This window comes from Podarcis raffonei, chromosome 6 (assembly GCF_027172205.1).
Source record: "Podarcis raffonei isolate rPodRaf1 chromosome 6, rPodRaf1.pri, whole genome shotgun sequence".
Lineage (NCBI taxonomy): Eukaryota > Metazoa > Chordata > Lepidosauria > Squamata > Lacertidae > Podarcis > Podarcis raffonei.
In genome coordinates this window covers 27,113,973-27,134,302 of record NC_070607.1, presented here as the reverse complement: position 1 = coordinate 27,134,302, position 20,330 = coordinate 27,113,973, and the positions used below count along the sequence as shown (strand labels likewise).

General features: G+C 45.0%; 1 protein-coding gene across 1 annotated transcript in view; it reads right to left on the bottom strand.

The window, feature by feature from the left end:
• Window positions 1-20,330, bottom strand: part of GFI1 (growth factor independent 1 transcriptional repressor) — a 38,121-nt gene that overhangs the window by 6,061 nt on the left and 11,730 nt on the right. Inside the window, exons 3-6 of the mRNA XM_053391758.1 lie at window positions 16,494-16,759; window positions 15,696-15,893; window positions 4,061-4,467; window positions 2,454-2,591 (exon numbers count right to left, since the gene is read on the bottom strand). Coding sequence (XP_053247733.1) covers window positions 2,454-2,591; window positions 4,061-4,467; window positions 15,696-15,893; window positions 16,494-16,608 — 858 coding nt within the window. The 5' untranslated portion in view covers window positions 16,609-16,759. The remainder of the gene's footprint in view (window positions 1-2,453; window positions 2,592-4,060; window positions 4,468-15,695; window positions 15,894-16,493; window positions 16,760-20,330) is intronic.

Genomic DNA, 20,330 nt, shown 5'->3' with positions numbered 1-20,330 from the left:
CTCCACAGGATTTACATGTGTATTACAGAAAGAGTTACATTTTGTGATGAAAAGCCTTTAGTGTTCATCCTTCCAGTTCCAATTTTTAAAAGCATCTAGAGTTCTCAGGCAAGTGTCTTTTCGTCACCAGGGTCAAGAAAATCTATGTACATTTCTTTCCCACTCCATCCGCACCATACATTTAAAATGCACCCAACACACATGACGACCTTCAAGAATCCAGAAAACCGTAGTTTCCCCCTCCCAGAGTCAGAATTCCTAGAACTTTTGACAAACTACAGTTTCCAGGATTCTTTAGCGGAAGTCATGAGCTTTAAATGTATGTTGGATATGCTTTAAAATTATGGTATATATCTGCTGTCCCCATCCCCCCAGCACTTCAACAGTGTTGAAGAAGGGGTGAAGCTTTTGAAGGGTGCATAATTTGGGTTTGGGGACAAGAACTCTTTTTTTTTTTAAAAAAAATACTTTTATTTTGCTTTAAACAAATACAGATAAATATAAACAACCAAAATTACAAAAGAAAAATCCTTAATAATAATAATGGGAAAAGCTAAAAAAACTACAAAAAATATCAAAGTACAGTGGTACCTCAGGTTAAGTACTTAATTCATTCTGGAGGTGCGTTCTTAACCTGAAACTGTTCTTAACTTGAAGCACCACTTTAGCTAATGGGGCCTCCTGCTGCTGCCGCGCTGCCGGAGCACAATTTCTGTTCTCATCCTGAAGCAAAGTTCTTAACCTGAAGCACTATTTCTGGGTTAGCGGAGTCTGTAACCTGAAGCGTATGTAACCTGAAGCGTATGTAACCTGAAGCGTATGTAACCCAAGGTACCACTGTATATGGCATAGAGCATAAGCCATTATGGCAAAGAAAAAAGAAAAAGGAAAGAAGGAGGAGGAGAAGGAGGAAAAAGGGGGGAGAGGAAAATGAGCCAAAACACAAGAAGGCTCGTCTATTGTACGCTTCCATCAAGGTCGCAACAGATCATTATTCTAACTCTTTTATTTGTACTCTAATGCATGGCAGGAGTGGGGAAGGAAGAGAGATTTACTTAGATGTATTGCAGTGGTAGTAACGCTTCTCCAAATCTAGATCGCAAAACCCTCAAACTTCACTTTTGTGTTCCAGGATCTCTAATAGTTTTAAGAAGGGAAATTTGCGCTGGCACAAAACCCCACACATACACTAAGTGGAAGAATAGAAGCATGACCCCCACCCCACTTGCTATTCCCCCTCCCCCTCTTTCCCCCTCTTTTCTTCCTAATATTTTTAGCCAATTCATGAGCCAAGAACTTATACATTGACCACAATAATGAACCACATGTTGTACATATCACCCCACATTTATTATGCTATTTTTGTCATAGACAAATGGCATGAGAAAACTTGGTATACTTATTTGTATAACATTATTCTTGTTTTAAAAACCCAATAAAAAGTTATTTTTTAAAAAAAAACCCGGCAAATTTGATGGAAGTTTTTTTGTGTGTGTGTGTGTGTGTGTGTGTGTGTGTGTGTGTGTACGCGTACATATGGGTTGTGCAGGGCAGGGAAGGTTGCAACAAAAACATATGAAATATCACTGTTTCATCTCTTTGGTGAGCACCTTTCAGGTTGGTTGTAGGATTGTAATCAGGATTAATCCCCACCAGCCCTGCATGACAACCCACACACCTTTCCCTGGCAAGGAGACTGCTAGTCCTATAAATCTGTCACTCTGGGCTCATTTATATTGTAATTTAATGTCGATCAGGGTTTCCCAAACTTGAGTCTCCAGCTGTTTTTGGACTACAATGCCCATCATCCCTAGCCAGCAGAACCAATGGTCAAGGATGGTGGGAAATGTAGTCCAAAATGTAGTCCAAAAACAAGTTTGGGAAACTCTGATGTACTGTAGATAGTGAGTTTACTGTACAGTGGTACCTTGGTTTCAGAACATCTTAGTTTATGAACAACTTGGATTAAGAACGCTGCAAAACCCAGAAGTAGGTGTTTTGGTTTGTGAACTTTGCCTTGGAATAAGAACATGTTTCGCTTCCTGTTGAGTGTGTTCTGTTTGTAAATTGAATCCTGCCTGCTGCTATGAGAAAGCATGCCTTGGTTTAAGAACGCTTTGGTTTAAGAACGGACTTCCAGAACGCATTAAGTTCGTAAACCAAGGTACCACTGTACATCCATTAATTCTTCATTGTCTGTATGACATTCTCCTCCAATCACTGCCTCGCCACACTTTCCCCTCCCTCAATCCAGATTTCCTTGCACCCTCTCTGTTTCAGAGTATCCCCGGTATGAGTAAATCTGGACTGAAGGAGGGGAAAGTGTGAGGAGGCAGTGCTTTGGAGGAGAATGTCAGAGAATTAACAGAGGTACAGAAAGCTGGCTCTTCGCATTAAGCCACCGTGTGGACAAGCCCTTTCCAACCACTTGCCACCTTCCCCGTGGTTCTCACCTGTGAGTGCACAGCTTTATGCTGCTCCAGGCTAACTGCATGGCCAAATGTCTTGCCACACATTTCACAAGCGAAGGGCCTGGTGCCGCTGTGCGAACGACGAACGTGCACCTCCAGGCCGTGAGGAGTGGAGAAGACCTGAGAAGCAGAGGGAAGACAAAGAGAATTATGGTTCAGGAAGGCCTGAAGCTCACAGCAGGTCCTGAACATGAGATATCAGAGCTGTTTAGGAGAGGTTCAGCCAATTAACATTATTGAGTATTGGTGCCATCAGAGTGGGGCAGGTGTCAATGGCCCAAGCCACGGAATGAGCAAGAGGGATTGCAGCCACAGCCCGGCTGGATGGCCACATTTTGAAACAAATGAGGTAATGCATGTTACTATCTAAAGAGAGGGGGACCTCATAAGACAATTAAGTCCAGAGCCTAATATTTCCTAGTTGCAGTGGTGTAGCAAGGGTTGCGAGTGCCCGGGGCCATGTGGAGGGAAACGGATGAGGCACGCATGCACATTCAACTGCCTAATAGTGCTTGCGTCACCCAGGCGATCGCAGCCACAGAAATAAGAAAAGAAGAGTCATTTCGTTGTCCGGAGAGGTCACTTCCTGGTTCACATGGAGAAGCCTTTTTCAATGGAGCTCAACAAGAAAAGCGCACAGCTGTTTTGAGGCAGCACCAGGTGCTGAAATTTTACGCTCCTAACAATTTTGCATCCGGGGAAACAGCCCCAATGCTACACCACTTTCTAACTGTGCCACTGTTACTGCAAACTGAAATGCTGATTGACAAGTACGTAATCTGCTGTAATAATTGATACTGTTTTGTCTATCAGCATATCTATCTGATACTGCTTCATATACAGTTTATGATTTTAGGGTGTGTGTGTGTATACGGTGTCATATGTAGCAAGGTTTTTCCATTGTCTAAATTGATTGATTTAGAAATGCTACAAACAGCTTAGCGTGTCTGTGACAAAAGCAAAGATTAGAAATGTTACAAAACAAGGACAATTGTGAAGTCCTGCAAAAGGCTATTGGTCAGTGATGGCTGTATACTATGTCTAGGATAAGAGACAGCAGGCCTCTGAATATCAGTGAAAGGGTTTTTGCTGTCATGTCCTGTTTTGGGGCTTCCGAGAGGCATTGGGTTGGCCACTGTAGGAACCAGGATGTTGGGCTCATGGGCAAGAATCTTCTTATGTTCATAAGAGCTATCTGAACAATTACCGTATTTTTTGCACCATAACACTCACTTTTTTCCTCCTAGAAAGTAAGGGGAAATGTCTGTGCGTGTTATGGAGGGAATGCCTACGGGTGGCATGCCTACGGATTTTCCTCCTCTAAAAACTACGTGCGTGTTATGGTCGGGTGCGTGTTATAGAGCGAAAAATACGGTAATATGCCATGGCTCCACCTTCCCCGTACAAGCTTCCTAGTCACACATCCTTAAATTAAGCAATAAAGAGGGATCTGTCTCTGCCTTGACCAACCTTGCCCAAGCCTTCGGACCTCACCACCCCTAAATAACCCCCACCCCGAAGCTGGCTAAGTGGAGTAGGGTGGAACAGAGGAATACCACCAAAGGGGAATCATAGAATATGATCCATACCTTGCTGCATTTGACACACTTGTAGGAACCAGTGCTGATTAACAGGGGGCGACAGAGGAGCTCTGATTCCAGTTTGATGCTACTTGCACTCTTCTCCTGTTGGAGTCCAGGTGGGCCTTCCACGTAGATCCCAGAGGCTGCTGCTGGCCGCTCAAAGAGTCCAGAGGAGCCATAGTCACCATAGAGTCCCAGCGCTGAGCTGCGCTCCGATCCATAGAGAGCAGGCTCAGATCCCCTCTCGCAGAAGAGACCAAGGGATGAGCTACGTTCCAGACCTGGGCAGGGCCTGTAGCTCTGGACCAAATGTCTCAGCTCAGAATTCCCAAGGCTACTCCAGGCATAGGGCTTCAAGGGCACCGAGAAGGGGGGAGCTTCATCCAAGGAGGGGCAGATGGAGCGCTCAGAGGCTGTCGAGACACAAATTGAGTGGAAGCAGTTAAACGGGGTTCACACAGAACACGCACTTGACCTCTTTGTTGTGTTAGCTCTTTAGTATATAGGGTGCTTCCAGGCTTATCTTACAAATAGGTTGTGCAGATCCTGTTTCTCTTTGTTCATGATTGGCATGAGTGTCTACATACTCCATTTTCTCCAGTCATGCTATTGATTGCTATACCACCACTTGACATCTGCACCACGGGGTGGAGCTTGATGGAATGTGTCTGGGCTTAGTTTCTTTGTCAATAATAATAATAATAATAATAATAATAATAATAATAATAATATATGCTGCCCATCTGACTGGGTTACCCCAGCTACTCTGGGAAGCTTCTAACAAATTAATATGCAGTAAGACACCAAAAATTAAAACCTTCCCTATACAGGGCTGCCTTCAGATGTCTTCTAAAAGTCAGGTAATTATTTATTTCCTTGATGTCTAATGGGAGGGTGTTCTACAGGGCAGGTGCAACTACCAAGAAGGCCCTCTTGTCTGGTTCAATCACTTCTCTTCCATATATCCTCCATATATATCACACATTTCCTCAGGCACCGCCTCTTTCCACATGAAACTACCCGGACCCTGCAATCATCTTCTGAGGCCCTTCTTCATGTGCCTCCTACATGAGAGGTCCAGAGGCTGGCAACACGAGAACGGGCCTCCTCTGTGGTGGCTCCCTGTCTGTGGAATGCTCTCCCCAGGGAAGTTTGCCAAGCGCCTTCATTATACACCTTTAGGCACCAGGCAAAAACGTTCCTTTTTAACCAGGCCTTTGATTGATTTGATTGACATTCTATGTCCTTTTAAAATGTGGGTTTTTGGAGGGGTGTAACTGGGTTGTTGTTTTTATTTTTATTACTTATTTTGTGGTTAGTGCTAAGAAGCTTCCATACCAGCAGTTGCTGCAGAGGCACAATGGGTTGTTTTTACTCATCATATTTGCCGTGGAAGAGGAAAATCCAGATAAGACAAAGCAACATAAGGACAGGGTTGGGATTTTGTTGGTGGCATCCTTGTATGAACAGTGTAAAAAAAACAACCACCTGTGTGCATGAATAGCACACATTTCGCACTGAGTGCCTGCCCGGAAGAACCTGCAGTCACTAATGGCCACAGTTCATGTGTGAGAGAACTACTCCCTCCCTCCCATTCACCCACAGGTTGAAATAAGTTCAGATGTATTTGACCAAACAATAATACACTTCTGTTGTCATTAGCCTAAAAGCTCTGTCAAAATTAAAATGCAACAGTAAGGAAGCAAGCCCTCCTGGAGATAATAGAATAGGCAATAACAAGAAGCTCTGTTAGTCAAGCATTTCAACAACAGCTTCATAACAGTTGGCTCATTTTAAAAACCACCAGAGATTTTCACGAGTTTAGTGGCAGTGGTTGCAAGGAACAGCCAAACGTTTTACATCTTCATTTTGCTCTGCACAAAGCTACTTTAAAATTCATGCTCTGCGCCGTCCAGTTCATAAACATCTCGCGGCCTCGCCGGGTGGAGCTGGATGGAGAATGGATTAAAGGATAGTTCTCTTCTTCGCCCTGATTTCTGAGACAAAACTAGGGAACAGTGAGGCTAATTCTGTCATTCACGAGTCTCATCTCAAACCTGTTTCCTTGCAAAATCATTCAGGAGTGAATCATTTCCCCCGTTTTTCAGTTATATGAGTGATTAGGAGCACAGCACCACCATTTTGGAAAGGAAAAAAAAACACATAACACAAGGCGCTGATCTCATTTTGGAGACAATCTAAGAATTTGCACAGTTGCAGATGCTTTCAACCACGTCAGATTTATTTTGGTAATTCCGCCCACCTTTATAAACCACCCTGCGCTGATAAAGATCACGGGGTGATTCACAATTCATCATAAAAACAAATGCAATAAATGTATGTAGTTCGCTAACCCAGAAAAATGAAGTAAAAGCCCAAGAATGTAAGCTCCTAGGAAGAGGGTGATGGCAAGCAAGTCAAACAACTACTACGACACCACGCAAAACGCCTTGGTAGACAAGTACATCTTTGGCTGGCAATGAAAACTCCATGTTGAAGATGACTGATGCACTTCCAGTAAAGGGAAGTTCCACAAATAGGGTGCTGCCACAGAGAGTCATAGAATCTTAGAGTTGGAAGGGACCCAATGGTCATCTAGTCCAACCCCCTGCAATGCAGGAATCTCAGCTAAAAGGCCTTGTCCCATCAGCGGGACCATGAGAACAGCCTCCCCATACAGATCCCAAGGTTCAGGGTTGGCAGATGAAGGGAGATGTTTTAGATACAGTGGTACCTCAGGTTACATACGCTTCAGGTTACAGACTCCGCTAACCCAGAAATAGTGCTTCAGGTTAAGAACTTTGCTTCAGGATGAGAACAGAAATCGGGCTCCGGCGGCACAGCAGCAGCTGGAAGCCTCATTAGCTAAAGTGGTGCTTCAGGTTAAGAACAGTTTCAGGTTAAGAACGGACCTCCGGAATGAATTAAGTACTTAACCCAAGGTACCACTGTACTGAAAGCCTCTGGGAGAAAAGGGGATGCAACTTCCCAAATCAATGGCAACATTTGAAAACGCCAAGCTAGATTATAAGGTCTCAGACAGTAAGGGAGAGAATACTTGCTCTTACAAAAATACCAGTAGTTATAGCTATAGTAAAGCATGGTTTGCTTTTTAAAGATCTCCCTTATTTATGACCAGGTGACTCAAGGGGTCAAACTTTTCCTAGACCACAACATTTTAAGCTGTAGGCGTGGCAAGGGGGTTGCATGTTTTTTCCCTTGGTTTGCCGTGAGGTTGAAATCAGCAGGTTGAAAACTAGAATGTCACTGAGGAAGGCAAGGTGCGTCTTCTCCTTGGCATGCTAGTGTTCTACCTACGGGAAGCTTATTTGTAGGAGAAGGGTTCAAACATTCAGGCTCCCATCCCTTATGCATTTATCACTTGTGTTTATAACCTTTACCAAATGGTCTCTGGGCAGCTAACAAATTACCTGGCAGGGAGACCCTCTGATCTCAGGTGGCCTTACTTCTGAGTAGATGAGCCTAGTGTTGCACTGACAGCCTCCCACCTGCAGCATCAGCCAAGGAAGCTTTGACCACTTGGTGCTGATTTTGGGGGGGGGCATATTTGGATGCCTCTATTTTGGTGCTGGAGGAGACACTTGAGAGTCGCATGGACTGCAAGAAGATCAAACCTCTCCATTCTTAAGGAAATCAGCCCTGAGAGCTCACTGGAAGGACAGATCATGAAGCTGAGGCTCCAATACTTTGGCCACCTCAGGAGAAGAGAAGACTCCCTGGAAAAGACCCTGATGTTGGGAAAGATGGAGGGCACAAGGAGAAGGGGACGACAGAGGACGAGATGGTTGGAGAGTGTTCTCAAAGCTACAAACATGAGTCTGACCAAACTGCGGGAGGCAGTGGAAGACAGAAGTGCCTGGCGTGCTCTGGTCCATGGGGTCACGAAGAGTCGGACATGACTAAACGACTAAACAACAACAATTTTGCTTCTAGCGTGACATCGAAGTCTCGCAAAAGTTCACTTGCATCATTTTAAATCGTAACCAGCCCAGTAATGGCATTGCCTGACTTATCCAGAGGTTCTTGCCCTATGTCTCCACAAGATCGTGTCTGCTGCATGATCAGTCTTAGTGAAAAAAATGCATAGCAATTGTGGCACCAGATGCAGCTCTCTTATTGTGCTTCTGTCATAGACAGATATTCTTTCTAAGCCTTGAATACTTCTTTCCCTAGCTCCATGGTTTTCCACCAGTGTGTGGCACCCATGGGTACGTTGAATGACGGTCAGGGGTGCCGTGGGCAACACTGGCCTCTGTCCCTCTTACCTTCCCTCCCTCCTCTGATGCCCTCTCACGTCTCTGCCTCCCAAAGGCTTGCACAGCAGTTTGTGGCAGCAGCCCTGGCTGCAAGCTCCCCAGACAAATAGTGCCTCTAGGGCTGGCCAAGGGCTGATTCCTAGGCCCTTGTGGGGCAATGGGAGGAGACACCTCTCTTTGGGGCAGGGGGCGCAGCTCAGAGACCAGGGGCAGCAGCAGCAGCAGCTGCCCAGAGGACTCCCAAGGAGAGGGGAGAGGAGGCTGGGGGAACACTCCACAAGGGAGGGTGTTTGAAAAAGACTGAGAGGCTGCCGGCTCTGCAGGCAAAGGGTGACACATCTGGGCTCCCGAGCCCCACAGGGCTGCTGCAGAAAGAATGGAGTTGGTCAAGGCAGCCGTGGACTCAGAAAGGTTGAAAACCTCTGCTCTAGGTAGTACACCGATTGCTGCTCTGAAAGCCATGTGGAATTGCAGGCTATTACCAGCGCCTGTTGGCTTATGCGGTGTCGCTAGTGAATGCCTGTCCTGTCCTTATCTACAAAAAAGCTTCTCCCGCAGCAAGAATTATGTACACACACATACACACACCCCATAGCATAACAGCAGTACCTCGGTTCCATAACTTGAATATGCAAGTATTGACTGGTTTGGGCAAAGTGTACATTGGGGTTATACTTGACTCCTGCCCTATACACACCCACACACCCACACTCCAATACAGGTGATCAGTGCTTTTTAAAAATAAATAAATAAAAAGTGGAGGGAAGGTGCTGGTGCTCACTATGAAGTTGTTACAGTAAATGCCCCACACTTTTAACATTTGGGGCGGTACTCTGTACCCTTGAGTACCCCTAGGGGGGAGCACTGCCTGAGGTGATTTTTTAACCTAACTTGCGCCACTTCGTGCCCTGTGTATTCCCTAGCAGTCAGACATATTTTTACATGGAAAGAAGCCACACACAGTAAGAGATGTTTTTAACATCAATAAATCAGAGGGTCAGCTGTTCTGTAATGTTTCAAGCCCTGTCACGTTGCAACTTTATTTTATTGTTAACAGAGGAGTTTTACTGAAATGCCATTTTTGTTGGTTAGACCTTCCCAATTAAAATGTAAAGCAGGCTGAGAATATAATGCTACACGTCGAAATATTTGGTGCCTAACCATGACCCAAACTCTGAATTTGAATATCAAAAGGTATTCATTATTAATAAATAAAAATAGTGTTTGTGGGAGGGGGCATTGTTGTTGTTTTTTGTTTTGTTTTCTGTTTCATTTATTTGTGCTTTTATCCGTATTTTTTATCTTGTCAACTGTCCTGAGATTTTCGGATGAAGGGCGGCGTATAAATTTAATAAATAATAAATAAATAATAAATATTTCATGCTAGCCTTACTTTGAGTAGTTAGGTTGATATTAATAAATGTGACCAGCTTAAGTTCAGTAATTTTAGTGGGTTTACTTTGCATAGGAAAAGGCGAACTACAGCCGAAAATATATATTTGTGCTGTTATGGCCTCTAAGGTGCGAACGCATTAAGGTTTTTGTTTCTGTTCATGCCTGCAATATGTTTTGAGTTAAAGGGAAAATATGCATTGGGGGTTATTACCATAGCTGTCAACTTTTCCCTTTTTAAAAGGGGAATTCCCTTATTCCGAATAGGATTCCTCGCAAGAAAAGGGAAAAGTTGACAGCTATGGTTATTACAGATTTCACACACTACTCCTATATTATTAACAGTAGTCCAGTTTCATAAGTTTTACATGAAATGCAGTCAAATCAAACATCATATGTTATCTGACTCCATTTCATGTAAAAAATAAAAATAAAAATGCTACATTTAAGAGATACATCTAATTGCGTTTTTAAATCCCCCAACACCTTGTAGTTCACATTATTAGCTAATTTTATCAAGGAGCATATTTAAAGCACATGCACACACGTAATAATCATAGGAAAAATACAAGATAAAATGTTGCAGTAGAATAATCAGTTTACAAGAAACCATCAATTAACTCCTGAATTCTTGCTTATCAGACTGATAATCCAATAACAACATCAACCAACGGTTTAATAGAGAGGGGAATGAAGAGATGCGATTAAGTCCACTGAGAATAAAAATAATTGTAAAAATAAAAATGGCCGTAGCTTAGTAATATTCTATCTGTACACACACACACCCCAGCAAGAAAAAGACGGGTTAAAAAAGCACTTTCTGCAAGTACAGGAAAAGGTAATAAAACAATTATAGAGGCTTTTTTAAAGGAGGAGGAGGAGAAATTAAAACTTTAAACAATTTTACAAGTGAATAGAGCAAAATAGAATCAAAAGGGAAAGGGGTATGAATTGATTGAGCCAGCAGGGTTTTTTTTGGTTTTTTTTTACATGATTATTACAGCCTCAGGTTTGTGCTCTGCTTTGACAAAAACAATTTTGCAGTAGTGATATTTTTCTCACACTCAGCCACATCACCCACTGGGTCCCATTTTGATCATTTGAGCATGGTGTGGGTGGGTAGGAGAGAGAGAGAGAGAGAGAGAGAGAGAGAGAGAGAGAGAGAGAGATGGGGGCTAAGCCGTTAGTGCCATTAAGAGAATGTTTGGGGCACTGAGATGCTCTTCTTCAAATAAATCAGTACAATAAAAGCCAATCACTAGGCAGAAGGAGAAAGCCAGCCCTCAGTGTCAGATTTGGGGGTATGGTTAAAGGAGTTAATTATTAAATTGACATCTAATAATATAAATTGCATTACATTTCTACCTCTACAGTAGGTACTGTTTGAGTATTTTGCCTGAAGAAACAACAGTGTCTTACATTACCTCCAATTTTAAGAAGGTTATCATATGTATCTTCCTTTTTGGTTGTATTATTATTATTATTATTATTATTATTATTATTATTACATGTATTGCCCAGTCTTCTCCAGCAGGTCCCAGGGTGGGTTACAAGGATTTGAAATTCAGAATTAAAAAACAGGTCAAGCAAAAGTCTAACACCCACCTTGGTGAGATGTCACACACACACACACCCATTCCCCCAAGATCTATTTTGTTGGGAAAAAACCAGAAGGTGGCAACTTTACTATTCTCAGCGTTCACCACAGTGTCACTTCATCAGTGGAAATGCTGTCAGCAATTTCCGTTTCTGAGCAAAACTGAAAACAAACACTACACAAAAAGTCCAAATGAACTGTTCTCTGTTGTGCTTTCTGTCAAATGGGCCAAAAGTTCAGCTTGCTTTGCCAGCGCCATATGGACCCCCAGCAAGCTGACTAGAGATGTTGGAAGCAGACCAATTTAGGATGCAGCTCAAACACTGGGAATCTCATCACCAGGAGTACACCAGAGATATATTCTATCTCTGATCATGAGCGAGCAACGCAGCAAGGCTAGCTGCTGTCAGTCTGATCTGGCAAGCAGTCAGTCTCTAAGAGAAACTACCTTAATCAATCATAAGCTTTGTAATCTCCTAATTCAGTCCTGTCACTGTAAACACGACTTTGGCCCCTTGCAACTACTTTTGATATTTTCGAGGCTGGCCTTCTTGCTTCCAAAGGGCTCTTGAATGCTCTTGATCATAGCTGTCAAGCGTCCCTTATTTGGCGGGACAGTCCCTTATCCCAGCGCCATGTCCCTCTGCTGTCCCTTATTGATGATGTCCCTTAAATAAGCTACTGAAGGTAATGGGGCCCTTTCTATGTCCTTTGTGCTTTGTCAACAACAAATTGTTGCTGTTTTTTGTGTTGAATATATGCTATATGGTAATTTATGGACCTAATAGGTATCTAAAGCCATTTGCACGCAACCAAATATGTATTTTATCAAAGTAATTGTTGATCCCTTATTTTGGCTGCTGATCCCTTATTTTCAAGGCTGCTGATCCCTTATTTTCAAATCTGTAAGTTGACAGCTATTCTCTTGATGGATATTATTTTGGACAAGCAAGGATGCTATTTTTTTTTTTTTTTTTGAAGTTGTACGCAGACATCAATGACATCCAGGCACATGACTAAACAAAAAGCCACAGAACTAGATTTACAGAGAAACTATATGTGGAGAATCAATGCATTGTGTGCAACCCAATCAGATGGGTGGAGTACTGTTGTTGTTGTTGTTGTTGTTGTTGTTGTTGTTGTTGTTGTTGCTGCTGCTGCTGCTGCTGCTGCTACTACTACTACTGTTAGCACACCCATTTTCTCTCAGTTGTATGCCTTCAGTTCATTTATCTTTACTTCCAGGATTACCTCATCCCATATACGCCCACTTAACTGCTTTGATCTACGGAACTGGCACTGTTACAGGTAACACATAATATTTCTTAATTCACTCGTAAGAAAGTGATCTTTTAGTGTGGCAGCTCCTAAACTTTGGCATCTTCACTGTTCTTTTTTCGGCACTTGCTAAAAACGTTTTGGGCAAGCTAGACATGTAGAAGTTGACATGTGTTTTAGTAAGTTCTTTGCTGAACTATTTATTTTATTTTGGGGGTTGCTGTTTTTTTAATACACGATTTTAACTTTGCCCTTTATTGACAATGTTAGTGTTTTGCACTGCTTGGAGGTATGATCCACAATCAAGCAGTGTTTTGTTAAATAAAGACATGCAATGCCACCAAACTCTTGGGGTTATTGTGAGGATAAAATTGGGGTTGTGGGTGCAAGCATGTATGGCACCTGGAGGTCCTGGAAGGGTAGGCAGGCTAAAAAATGTAAGTATAGATTTCTAAATTGTATTTTAGTGGGAGACCAGAAGAAAGAGCTGAGTCTTCATTCATTTTCCTCTTGTGGATCCCTGGAAGGATCTATTCCTTCGCGCCATGAAAGCAAACAGGAAACAGTATCACGGTGGGTTACTCATCCTTCCTTCTGAACAGCCATAAAAGATTTTCATAGCCTAGCAAGTAATATTTAAAGGTCTGGAAGGATAAAGTGAGGCGACTATAACTCCATCATTATCGCTACACTATTCAGCTGTTCCTACCATCAGATTAATACAATCTTTGTTGTCAATAGGAATGTACATATAGATAGATAAAGCATACACAAGAATGTATAACTACATCTGTATATTACCCATAACAATCCCAGGCAAGATTACTGAGAAATAAACTCCACTGTGTTCAATGGGGCTGAATTATTATTATTATTATTATTATTATTATTATTATTATTATTATTAATGTGCTGTCCAGCCACTCTGGACTGCTTCCAACAACTTAAAACATCAAGCACAGTAAAACATCAAACATTAAAATGGCAAAGTGTGCAGAGGAGTCTAGTCTGAAATCATGCTGTTGTTCATTTATGTCAAAAGCTTAGACAGGTTCCTTTGGGTTGTGATTGCTTGAAGTGCCGCAGAAATGTTGCAAACCGGAGTCCCCTTTTGTAGCCTATGAAACAGGTGGTGATTTTTGGGGGGGCGGGGAGGAGATGCCTAAGCAGGCAGGCAGGCAAGATTCAGAAAACTTATCCCCATTTCCCTTGCTATTTTATAGGGCAACCGTCTCCTTGGAGGAACGAATCGCTTTCTTTGCGTTTCCTTGAACTCACAACCTGATCAAATTGCAAACAACTACTTTGCAAACAAGAGGGTCGAGAAGGGGCGCGAGGTTGTGTGTGTATGTTATTTATATATATATATATTTCCCTGTCTTTCATTCATGCCTTTTAAATAATCATTTCTCCAGATATACAGCATAAGACATAGCCTATTTTATCAATACATGTCAAGCGTCCTCGTCTTTCTTACTGCACAACTACAGTCATTTTAGGGAGAATTGTTTAGTAAGGATTTTGGAGGAAGCCTTCTGAGAGATATTAAAAACAACAGCAGCAGCACAATTTTTCTGCTTTCTTTTTAGCCAGACAGTTCTCGCTGCTCTCATTCTCCACTTTTCTGCTGCTAGTATAGACCTAGGAGTATCTTTCTCTAGCTTTAAAGCCAACGCCTTTAAAACTATGGTTATGTTTAATTTTTTTGTTTTTTAAAAAATCCGCTTTTCTATGACTCCTTCGTTCCTAAAAGGAAAAGGAAAAAAACGCCAGCAAATTGTTCTAAATTGCTCAGGCTGTGTTTCTCAACGCGATCAGGGCGACTGACGCCAAGTGAAGAGTTCAGCTTCCTCTCAGGGCCGACCACATCAAAGGGAAAGGAGAAGCCAGCCAGAGGCTGCGCTGCTCTCGAGGAGACGCCGTGCGCCCGGATCGAGTCCAGGGCAGGGAAAGAAAGGAAGGGGCGAGAGAGAGAGAGAGAGAGAGAGAGAGAGAGAGAGAGAGAGAGAAGAAAGAAAAAGGAAGGAAGATTCTACTAATTAGATGAAGACCCCCCCCCCAATGTACATCGTCCTCTGTACAGAGTAATGCAGTTGGGGAATTTTTCACTATGGACTTCATCTGGTCTTAACGGGGATCCACTAGCAGGGATGGTATAACTTCGTTTTCTTGCCGCTCAGAGATGATTTTTTGAAAAAATACCAAGCTTTTGATGATGGTGATGTAAGGCTGCGTTTGGGGGCTCATTTCCCTGAGTGTGGCTCTGCCCTTTTGCCCCAGGGGCCCGATCCTGAGCTGTGTCCCGATCCTTCATGCAGCCGCTCGGACACAACTGCGCTTAACCTCTCCGCCCTCGAACTGGAGCGCAGAATTCGTTCCTAGGGATCCCTTACTGGTCAGCTCCGCTTCCCTCGGGCAAAATGAGCTCCCTACCCAGACCGGGGCGGGTGGGGCGTGTTCTCCCCCACCCCCTCGACTAATCCAGATCGACTTCGCGCTCGTCCTGCGGCTCCCACCCTCACCTTGCCCTTTTCAAATATATCAAAAGAGAAATTACTCAGGTATAGTTTGGCTCTTTCAAAAATCCGATGGGGAAATCCAGAGATTCTCACACCTTTTAAGCCTGAATTGCTGAATTTAAGAAAGGAAGCGTTTTATTTCTTTTCTTCTTCATTTTTAAGGGGACAATTTGGGTCAGCAAGAAGCGGACTTGTTCTGCGATTCCTCCTGCCTTATTATTAAGAGGGAAACACGCGCGTCTGAAATCGCGTTTCATTCTGAACCGTGCGCGCAAATCATCGAACGTCTGCAAGCAAAAGAGGGTTTCTCTTTCCCCCATCCTCAGGCAATGGTCGGAGATGCGGTATAGGGTGTGGGTGGGGATTAAAATTTGAGACCCTGGGAAGAAATTTAAGGCGGGAAGATGGGGACACACACACTGAGATCTTTTATACACATCCTTGGAAGTAAACCCTGCTGAACGCAACGAGACGGCCAGGACTGGGCTGTAAAGCGAGGGCCATAAAACGCTCGGATCCTGTCCCAAAGCAGCCTAGAAACGCGTCCACCACCCAGCCCTTTCGACGACAGCTCCTACCTGGGGAAGCCGAGGGAGAAGGCGGTCTCCACAAATCCTCCAGCTCCGCGGCTCGGTCGCAGAGGCTGCCCTCGCAGCTGGGAGCCGACTCCGAGGTGCCGTCCGCCCCGTCGGGCAGCTGAGATTCCGGGGAGAAGCGGCCCTGCGAGGGCTCAGGCTCCGGGAGGCCCAGAGGCATCTGCCCCGGAACTTTAGTGTCTGCCAAGGAAGAAAGGGGGAGGAAGGAGAAAGATCTCGTGAGAAGCCTGCTTTCCCGTGTAGGCCCCGTCGCACAATCCCCATTTACAGGTGCCCGAGGAGAAAGCCAGCCAACAAACGCGCTACCTTCAAATCCACTTTCCCCCTGTTGGATCAAAAGCGCAGCTACTCCGTGATAACTACAGATAGATATATTTATCAGGCAGTAGCTGCCCTTTTATCCGCTTGTTCTACCTGTGAATAAGTGGATTTGGGAGACGGGGTAGTGAAAAAGCGGATATTATTAAAACTCTTCCTGAAGGCAATAAGATAAAAGGATACTAATCTAAACAAAAAAACACTTTAAAATAAGATTAAGACTGTTTTCATAATGCAGTAAGATAAAACAAACTAAATAAAAGCACGTGGTAACTACAGATACATGCCTGCGTATCAGGCGTCAAATGGAAAATCATCTCCATTTGCCTATAACCACCACCTCCGGCGACTTGGGTGTTCCGTCGAAAGTAAACCCTGACCCGCCCCTGCGCTCTAGGCGCCTCGGGTCCGGTTCGGAGGCACCCGAGGAATCCGGGCCAAAGAAACCGCTTTGGCTCTCACCTGCGCAGATCTGTGCCAGGACGCTCTCCAGGCTGAGGCTGTACTCCCCGTCGGGGGCTCGGGGCTGGTGGTAGCTGTGCGCCTTCTTGCTCTTCACCAGAAAGGACCTGGGCATGGTGCCTCGCGGGGTGGACGGTGCTCAGCCCTCCGTCTCCTCCTCCTCCTCACGCCTCTCGGGCCACCAGTCCCCGCGGCGCGGGCTGCCTCGGCGCGTCCCGTCGAGCGGCGGCTCTCTCCAAGTCGTCCCCAGTCCTGCGGGAAGTGCTCTGCGAAGAGGTCGGGCGAGCCATTGGTTACCAGGGAATATGCTGGAGGGGGCGGGAGAGGGAGGGAGGGGGGAGGGAGGAGCGTGGCTGACGGGCTGGATGCCTAGGACGGAAAGAGGACGCCACTACCCTCCGCCAGGTGGCATTCGCGCAGGTGGTCAGGCAGCCGGCTCACCTGTCAGCCGCAGTAGCTCTGCTTTTTTCGAGGTGACGCACGGGCTTCTCCCCGCTCCCATTTCATCCTCACACAAACAAACCCTTCGGGAGAGGTGAGGCTGAGAGAAAAGCGGGGGGGGCACCCCGTGGGCTTCCTGGCCGAATTCGAACCCCGCTCCCCGGTTCAAGATACGGCACTCCAACCACTAAGCGTTCTCTCCTACAGGTTGCGACTTGTTCCAGAAATCGACCGCGCGAGACAAAGGAAGTATGCTTTCTCCCTTCTGTTCTCCTCTCCCTCAATATTCATTCATTCATTCATTCATTCATTCATTCATTCATTTATTCTCTGGCCTGGCCCCCGAAGGTTACTTCACGTGTTAATGTGGGGAGGAGTGGGGCGTTATTGTGGGAGAGGGCCAAATTCTCCTCTCAAGGTTCAAGCGCGCAAAAAGCCCAAGAAGCGGTGGCTGACGCAGATCTTCAAAGAAACAACCGCAAGGTTTGGATCCCCACCACTAATCTAAACTCTGCAGTACCCGATTCTCTGTCTCTGTCTCTTTGGTGGCGCAAATAGCTCGGGAGCGCTGCCGTACAGAATCAAGGGGTGCCTGTCACGTCGGTGCGAGCAATCCCGTGCTCGAATTCTCCCGTGTTTCAAATTCAGTCAGCGCTCCAGCATTGGTTGTGGTTCGCGCGCGGCAAAAGCAAACTCTCTAGCAACGTGGCCGAGAAAAAGGGCTTAAACATCGCTTTCCCTCTCTTATGATTAATCAAACAGATTTCCCTCTCCTCCTTTCCTTTTTCTTTCTCTCTCTCTCTCTCTCCTGCAACCAAGGCTCAGTCATCCTCAGAGCCCTGACATTAATGGGCTAACTTTGTTCCGCTCATTTCAAGAGGTAGATCTTCGTGGGCGAGCCCCGCCCCCCCCGATTTTGGCCGAGAAAACAGGCAGGGGGAATCGCGCGCGCCAGTACCTGCCCGCGATCCTATTAGTCAAGCCCGCTCGGAAGCAAGCCTCGTTGTTCGTAATGCAATTTGCTCCCCGTGAGCCGCATAGAATCACAAAATTGTAGAGCTGGAAGGCACCCTGAGGGTCGTCTAGTCCAACCCTCTACAATGCAGGATTTCCCTCCCGACGTGGAACTCGAACCCACGACCCACGTGCTCTACGCGTCTAGTTTAGCCTCTCTCTCCTAAAACCAGCGGGCTGACACTGAATTCCCCCAAGAGGTCTCTGGTGAGACAATCAGCTGGCCAAAGAGGCAGTGAACATCTCTGCGCAAGAGCGTCCAAAGAGCTGATCGATATTTCTGGGGAGATCCAGAATTGGGGGGGGGGGTGTTGGCGGGGGGCGGGGCTCAATCCTTCCTATGAGGGGAGTAAAAGTCGGGCAAGCACCATGCGGGACAAAATGGGGAATATCTCCTCCGCATCTTTTAAGTTGTTGAGGAGTGTCGAGCTCCAAAGTTTGCGCCCTGGCTTTTAAACGCTGACCAAGCTGGTCTGGATCCGAAGCAATGGTCTCGTGGCCTTGATCCTCAGAGAGGTGAGCTCAGAAAAGCAACCGAAGAGTCAAAATCCACCCCATGATACCTTAAAGACATCGCATTTATTGCGTGTCGTGAACTTTCCTGGAATGCAGCCCACGCAGGAGGGGTGACAACCCTAACAAACTAGACAGAGGGGACGAGGACGAATATTATATATTAGGAACAGTAGAAAAGGGATTGATCGCCTGTCAATGAGTATTGTGATTGATCTGTTGAAAAACAACAACACCCGGAACACAGTCGCGAATATTCCCCTGCCAACCGGATCTGCTACAAATTGCATATTATAAACTGCAGTTGGATTATATTGCTAAATGTACTAGAATAATTTTATTTATTGCACTCCGATCCTAAAGCGGGTACAGTTAACCTCCCCCTGGGATTTGCTTTCAAAAAGTGAAATTCAACGTAGCGTTGAACAGCTGCTGTATCGTAACACCTTAGTTCTAATTCAGAGCAGAGTGAAGGGGCGGAGGGAATCTGACGTTTAAAATGGATTTTGATTTTTTATTTTACAAAGGCAATGTCTACAAGCAACATTTTATTGTGCCATAAATCTGTCTCCTCCCACACTTGCGGCTGTTCAGATTTCACCCAATAATTATTGTGCTTCAACTATTTTATTGTAAACCGCCCTGATAACTGTATTGAAAAGTGGCGTATGAATCCTAATAGCAAATATGCAGACTTCATGGGCAAGATCCAGGCACAAGCAAGTAAACATTTTTAACATGCCATTTAGTCTAATGAAGGACACCTTGAATTCTCTTTTTAAAATCACTGTAAACTTTGGCTACATCGTCTGACCGCCTTGTTCCTCTCTGGAGGCAAAGTTATGCGAGCCAGTTGATTCCCATCGTTAAAGCTGTGTTTCCAATGGTGAGGTGTCCTTTCTTTAGCTGATTCTGCAGATTATTTTTGAATTGGGATTTCGTGTCCCTGCGGGAGCCCCCAAGTAAGCCACGCAGTTCGATCCTAACGCGCGTTAACTCGGAAGTAAGACTCACTGTTCCGTGGAGTTTTTTGCTCCCGAGTTTGCATTTGAGAATGCAGGGTCAATCGTTCACGGGGGTGGGCTTTTTCTCCCCTTGCCAACTTCTACTGGTGGAAAAATATCCTTCCCTTTTGGCTGAAAATGAATGCGCAACCACCACCGCTCCCTCAACCAAAAATAAACGTGGGCAGCATGATTTATTTATTTATGTTCCTCAGATAAGCAACAGTGATTGAAAGGGTAATAACTCATTGCTTCACCCAGTTTGCCTGCGGGTGAAAGGCAAAATAGGTTGGCTGAAGGCTGCGGAGGAGTGACTTAAATTAGGATTTAGGGACCTTGGGGGAACATGAACCGTTAGAGGAACCTCGAGAAACGATCAAACTTCTTATCATTTTTGGGAGGTCGCGGGAATTGTAGAACAGTCGCGCTTTTAGTATCCTGCAGGAACTGGCAGATTCGCGTCATGTACTTTATGGAAACCAACCAGCATTTTGGTTACGTAGACCGGATGCCCGGGCAAAGTTTTCATTCCATGGGCACCCAAATCAGGATTGAATCTGAAGCTAGGACGGGGGAGAGGCGGGGGAAGGAAGCGTCAAATATTGAGAGCCCCCCAAAAGTCAGCCTCAAATTCATCGAAACGTCACGCAGTATTTATTATCTCCGTGTCCTGTCCTGTTGAATAGGAGTTTAAAAGGAATTGGTGGAGTTGAAAAGTTAGTTTAGTTTGAAAACAGCGGCAAAAATCTGGTTCCGCCTCCACGTCCCCGCAATTCGCCACTGCCCTGCTCCTGAGCCTTTTCTGTCTAGTTTCGTTTCGATCTTTTTAGCAAATAAGTGAACATGTGTTGAGCCCGCACAGTGT